Source organism: Limulus polyphemus, unplaced genomic scaffold (genome assembly GCF_000517525.1).
Source record: "Limulus polyphemus unplaced genomic scaffold, Limulus_polyphemus-2.1.2 Scaffold3589, whole genome shotgun sequence".
NCBI lineage: Eukaryota > Metazoa > Arthropoda > Merostomata > Xiphosura > Limulidae > Limulus > Limulus polyphemus.
In genome coordinates this window covers 90,401-97,303 of record NW_013669199.1, presented here as the reverse complement: position 1 = coordinate 97,303, position 6,903 = coordinate 90,401, and the positions used below count along the sequence as shown (strand labels likewise).

The 6,903-nt window shown below is 32.3% G+C and overlaps 1 protein-coding gene across 2 annotated transcripts; it reads left to right on the top strand.

The window, feature by feature from the left end:
- The first annotated feature begins 217 nt into the window (after window positions 1–217).
- Window positions 218–2,974, top strand: LOC106469643 (3-oxoacyl-[acyl-carrier-protein] synthase, mitochondrial-like). 2 transcript variants are annotated; one of them, XM_013930142.2, is made up of 2 exons: window positions 218–568; window positions 1,531–2,974. In XM_013930142.2, exon 2 carries the CDS (start codon window positions 1,567–1,569, stop codon window positions 2,863–2,865), a length of 1,299 nt encoding a protein of 432 aa, XP_013785596.1. In that variant the 5' UTR covers window positions 218–568; window positions 1,531–1,566; the 3' UTR covers window positions 2,866–2,974. The 2 variants fall into 2 exon arrangements, with proteins under 2 accessions (XP_013785596.1, XP_013785597.1); XM_013930143.2 differs by having other exon boundaries at window positions 222–564.
- Window positions 2,975–6,903: the final 3,929 nt, after the last annotated feature.

Sequence of the window (6,903 nt, the reverse complement as noted above, 5' to 3'; positions counted from 1 at the left end):
AAGATCCTTAGAGAATCTTATGACGTGTTACCAGGTCACGTGACTTCCGCTGTCGTAACAATATATGTATGTATATATATATATATATATTATGAACGATTCCTATTAAATTATGTCGAACGAATTTTTTGCTCTATTTTTTTCAGTTGAATGCAAAAACTAGTATTTGGTTGTACATACTCTTTCATAACTTTTTCCTGAATATATTAAATACCAACAAAGGGATCACTATACACAAACCGTAAAAGTACCGATATCTTCTGTTGGTATTGGTAGATCGTGGACTATATTGTTATTTAACAGTTTATGTATTTATAATATATTGAAGTTTAGAGTTGTATTGTGAATTTTCTTTCCTAGCTTTTTATACTATTACTTTGACTATTAGAATGATTGGTTTACTATCTGTTATAGCGAACTTAATAATTTAGTTAGATCACAAGGTTTTCTTGCCTTAGGCTTAGAGTAATTTGGACGTATCTAACCTCTCTAGGCTACACCAGTTCACGGTTCAGTGTAAACAGTAATGTTAACACTTTTCTTAATTTTTGTGGGAATACCAACGTAAGTAAGTACATTTAATGAAATTTGATGCTTTTTTCAACCTAGTAAATAATTATGAATTTTAGTTTATTGTTCAATAATATTAATAATATTTAGTAATAGTAATTATTAATATTATTATTATACCAATATCGGTGCTAATAGTGACGCAGTAATAAAACTAGTAATATATTGATTCCTACTACCATGAATACCTATGTTGCTGGTGATGTTTGAATTTAAATTAGCATAGAAAATGAATGAAATAAGTTAGAAAATATTTTCATGATCAGCCAATAGCTAGATCAGTAGTTGCAAACATTGGCTATTGAAGAGAAGTTTAAAAGGGTGTAATATAAATTAAAGTTAATAGTAATTTAAAGAGACCAGATATATTTGATTCAAATCTGGAATATTATATGAGGATTTAAAAAGCTTAAAATAAAAAAATATATAAATGTTCCATATTGAAAGGTTTCATTTATTTTTAAGTAATGAAAATAAAACTAATCACACATCATTGGATTCCAAAGTCACAAATTAGTGTATATACACTGCAAGTTCAATTATATAGTTAATAATTAATGAAAAACAATTAAAAATCATACCTGTAAATTGACCTTTTGCACCACATGACCTTAGAACAATGTTAACAAAATGTTTGAGATTGATATCACTTTATTGCTTTACCTGATAACCTGAAACTGTGTGAAACCTGTGTCAAGGAAAAATATAATGTAATCCTAATAAAATCCATCAATTTCAAATTCGTACACATGGATTCATATTATATGAATAAGTGAAATGAATTTGGAGTGGTATATTTGCTCAAGTTAAAATACTTAAAATATGAAATCCTGTATTGAGTAATGAAGTTCAGTATTTAAAGCTTCTAAAGACATTGCCTATGTTATGACTGATACTAGTGTAGCATTTTCTCTGTCAGGTGAAATTATATGTCCTAATATTGTTTTAATCTTGCTGCAGCAAATATATGGAAGTAGCCAGATTCTCGGCAGATCTATGGGTTTGACAAGGTGTGCTACTTTTCCACGAGTTGTCATCACAGGTCTGGGTATTGCTTGCCCTCTTGGTGTTGGAGTGCATTATGTATGGGACCGACTGTTACAGGGGGATTGTGGTATCACAGCAATCTGTGACAGTAGCTATGATGACATACCTTGCAAGTTAGCAGGATATGTACCTCGTGGAACTGAATTAGGACAACTAGATTTCAATAAAGAGTTTCTGAAATCAGATCTTAAGACACTATCATTGGCCTCTTGTTATGGCTTAATAGCTGCTAAAGAAGCATTACAAGATGCTAAATGGAATCCTTCCTCTGAAAATGAGCAGCAAGAAACTGGTGTGGCAGTTGGAATGGGAATGGTTGACGTGTCTGATATTATCCTGACAGGAAAAACTTTGGAGGATCGTGGTTACCGATACGTAAGCCCGTACTTTGTTCCTAGAATACTCGTAAACATGGTTGCTGGCCAGATCAGTATCAGACATAAATTGCAAGGCCCAGTTCATGCAGTCTCAACAGCCTGTACCACAGGACTGCATGCTATTGGTGATGCTTTCAATTTTATTCAAAGAGGAGATGCATCTGTAATGGTATGTGGTGGCAGTGAAGCTGTAATTAGCCCATTGGCTGTTGCAGCATTTGCACGCATGAGAGCCTTGAGTACAAATTATAATGATAACCCATCTAAGGCCTCACGTCCATTTGACAAAAAGAGAGAAGGGTTTGTCATGAGTGAAGGTGCTGGAATTTTAATTCTTGAATCTTTAGAACATGCAGAAAAAAGAGATGCAAAAATATATGCAGAAGTTTTGGGTTATGGCCTCTCAGGTGATGCCCACCATATTACAGCTCCAAGGGAGGATGGAAAGGGTGCCTTTTTGTGTATGAAATCAACCTTGAGAGATGCTGAGCTAGAACCATCTGCAGTACAATACATAAATGCTCATGCTACTTCTACTCCTTTGGGTGATGCTGCAGAAGTCAGAGCTATCAAACAACTATTTGGAAATCATGCTAAAACACTTGCGATATCTTCTACAAAAGGAGCTATTGGCCACATGCTGGGAGCTGCAGGCTCTGTGGAAGCAATCTTCACTGTGTTAGCATGTTGGAGTGGTGACATCCCTCCAACAATAAACTTTGAGGAAACGGAAGAAGATTTAAACTTTGTGCCTGTTAGGTCTCAGAAATGGCCATACTTAGGACAGGGAGAAAGAAGAGTTGCATTAACCAACTCTTTTGGCTTTGGTGGAACAAATGCTTCATTAGTTATAGGAAGTTTTAATAAATAACAGTTATGATTATCATAAAGTATGTTTACTCCAGTGTTAACTGCTTGAGAATAATATGAATTATCAAGTTTTGTATGTGAACTGTTGTAAATTAAACATTCACTACTAAGTAAAAGCATTAGTGTGTTGATGTGTATTTGTTTTCTGATAATTGGTTGAATTAATATATTTTACTTTGTTGCTAAATCGAGTAATAAGAAAATTGAAACTAAATTTCAAAGTTTCAGAGAAGTTTTGATGTTTGTCAAGTTTTATATCTGCTAAAGATAATTTCTACCTTTGTTTACAAAAGAAAAATATATGTAAAATTGTTTTATAAGTTGTCAAGAGGTAGCAGCACTTGTCAGATTTTGACCTGTTTCTAAAGATCCTTTTACATAATAATTTGGTACATACATTTTTGATGGTGAGAAAACTACTAGTGACCAAACATAAATATTCATTTTAAGGTTCACAATCTTGTAGGACTACCTCTAGAATTCCATGGGGCTTGCAGTTATTTAGTAGGTATGAAATCAGTTTTTACTTGTGATATGTTCCAGGTTTTCCAGTATATAATCCTATAATTACTCTAGGAATGCTGGCCTTGATTATTTGGTTCGGAGTTGCCTCTCAAGGTCTCTCCATATTTGTTCAGATCTGTATTTTGGGATGGTCTGGGTAGCAGTTGCCATCTGTTTTGTACTTTCCAAACTGTAGTGGTTCTGGAGGTGTGGCTTGTTGTTTCATCTTGCAGAATAGCACATGCATGGTCTGGAATTCCTTGATCAAGAGGTTTTCCTGCAGATCAGATATCTACATAGAATGAATGTAATTTTGCTACCTTACAAAATGCTTATCAAAAACATGACTCTAAAACCTCTGTGCTTAACAGTTGGCTATAAGCATAATGGGTCAGAAGTCACTAAAATTTTGCTGAACCCACATGAATCCAAAATATGTGGATTGATGGAAGTCTGACTTACCTGAGAAGACTGTGAACCATTAATGTGAAAGGGATTTTCCAATAACTGTTTTTCACCAGTAAAAAAAAAAATGCTATTGTTCACTGCTATCATCAATAATGACTTCATTCAAGCAACCTGCTTAGTGTACCCAAGTGTGTATAAGAGCCTTTGCACAGTGTGCTAGCTTAAAGACCACTGTGCAATTATTAACAACATTTGTTGCCAGGTGCCCCATGACTAATGAACAGCAGCTTGTTCTGTGCTTAAGGTTCCCCCAGTGTATTTATTTTTTTGCAACAGTTAAGTATTTTTAACCAAACTGTCAGACTAACCAGTGCACAGTTCAATTGAATTCTTGTGGTTAGAAGCAAAATAATGTGGAATAAACAGCTTTTGATTGGCCTATCACCTTACCATAGGTGAATGGAGAAATATCTCAGCATTCACTTGTTTTCAGCTTCTCTCTGATTATTACAGCATTTTTATATTGGTTGTTCACCTAGATTATGTAAATACAAAGACAAGTTCACATTTTTATGTATTGTCCAAATTATTATAGCAGAATTCTGTATATCAAGGGAGAGACAAAATAGGAAAATATTTAGGCAAAATTAAACATTTTTCAATGTAAATTTCATTTTCTCATTTGAAGCTTTTAAACAAAGAGTAGCAAACTAATTAATAATTATGAGAGTAACTGTTAATGGTGCAATCATTGATTCAGTATAGGTAACATAATTAAAATAATTGCTTCAGGTTAAAATTATTTTCTTTATCTCCAAACTTACCTACTCCAACACAAGCATTTCTCATACAATAAGAGATTTAAAATTATATCTCTTATCTCTAATGTTTCTTAATATCTTTCTGCTTTTAAGAATTGGTCACCTTTGGGTGTTCTCTTCATAAGCATCTTTCCAAGTCTGGCTGTTGAGAACATTCACTTTAGCAAAGTCGCTTTAAATATGCTAATGAATTAAAACAAGGAGAAATCCAGTAGCACTAGAAGTTATATACACACAGGTTGTGCTATTGTTCTGTGGACATCTTGCAAAAACTTGCCACATACTAAGATGTAACTTACAGTATTACATTTAGTTAATTCAATATGTATTTCACCAATTTATAGTATTGGACAGGTTTAGAATATAACATTAAATTACTTAAATAGTAGTAATTGTACTAGCAAACTGTGATAGGGATGGTACTTGAAGCTTTACTTGTGACAATACTACTTTGGTGCTTAATAGTTCAATAAGCAAGTCCAACCTTGTCAAGCATCGTGGGATAAAAGTTGAAAACATCACTAACAGTGAGGATACACAAATTATGACCTAAGGCATAGTGATCACAGAAGTTTTTTGTAATTTTCTTGTCACTCATAATTAACACTAATTTATTATTAATTATAATTATGGAAGATTTTTAATAGTGTTAAGAAACACGCGTCTTAATTATTCTGTTTGCTCCACAGGAAGAATGTCGTAATTTATTTTTCAAATCTGATTACAAGTCTGATATGTAAATTTTTAGCAGTGTACTTTCTGTTATAATTACTGTAAGGAGTACACTAATTTAACTGCAAAGATTAGGAAGAAAATATATCAAATGTTCATATTACACAGGCCTGCAATGGTTTTATTGACTTGAAATTTTTACTTATTCTACAGTAATTCCTCTACACTCAATCTGAAAATCATATCCATTTTTCTCCATCACGTACAGATTTTTCATGAAACATCATATGTACTTTTACATAAGTGAATCATTTTCATTGAAATCGGGTCACATTTTGTTGTGCTTAAAATGTTGACAACCACTGGCTATAGATTTCTCTAGACCATTGTGATGTGATAGTCTTATCGATCATTCTAGAACCCATGAGAAACGCACCGCTAATATATATAAACGGTTAGCATGCCGCATAACGTCATTTCTGGATAGTATTTGTTTATGCATGCACTTTGACATTATTTTTTTTCTTTTCAATATTATTTATTCATCCTTACTACAATATTGTATAGAGATGTATCCATTCTTGTTCATCACAAGAAGAATGGATACAGAAACTGGTTACCTGTTATTAGCATAATTTTCTAAGTCGATTAATAGGTAATTTCTGTTATATGTTTTATATTACTTGGTTGTATTATTTGATGGAAATCGTTTCCTCACTGAAATTGACTTGTTGCATTGTGTAGAGGAGTTTCTACCTCATATCTTCCTTTATGACTTCTTTAATCATTATATTGGAGTTAAATTTACAGTGGCAGTATAGTTTATTTTCTAAATCAGGTTTTTTATGTATTGTTACATAAATTCTAATTGTGAATGCTGATTATTTTTTTATCCTTTATGCTAAAAATGACCTATCTTTTTTGAACATATCATTTGATGTATTCTTTTTATGTCTGGATGTACAAAATGTTACTCTGTTCCCATACTACACTTACAATGTCAAATCAAAGTCATGCATATTACAAAAGGCTTTATAAGATATATTTATTTTCATAAGATAACATCAATAACAAACAAAAAGAAGACATGCCACGAATAGCTGTGTCAGCTCTCATCAGCCCAACAAGGTCGATGACAGAGATTGAGAGGTTATTAGGTGTTAATTTTAGTTGTACACACTTTTCAAAATGTTTAGGCTTGTTAACCTTCGAGCTAGAATTAAATCTTGATGATTTGAGATTTTAAGAAGAGGAAATTAAATTATTTCAACATTTTTTACCCAAATGAATGTCTACTTTAGTTACAACTAATAATTTAAACCATAACTGTTTCCATTAAGTTGTACCTGAAATAGGCCTAAATTCATTTATAATAAGTGTTGCAAGCTATTTCAATTTGTGTTTTCTCTTTCATTTCATCAAATCATGGTTGTGTTTTGTTTTACCTGTTTGTAGTTACAAATTTTCTAGTCAATTTAATATATCTTATTTTTCACATTTCAATGGACTTCAACTTTGTTGTTTCTAAATCAGTAACATGGTTAATATTATATAACAAAAATGTGTTCCAAAACATAGTTGTTAGTAAAGGTGTAGAATAACTGTTGAGGGAGAAGATAAGGAAAAGAAGTATG

Bases quoted from the DNA above. Each gene is read 5' to 3' on its own strand.
- LOC106469643 (XM_013930142.2), top strand. From the start codon at position 1,567: ATGGGTTTGACAAGGTGTGCTACTTTTCCACGAGTTGTCATCACAGGT.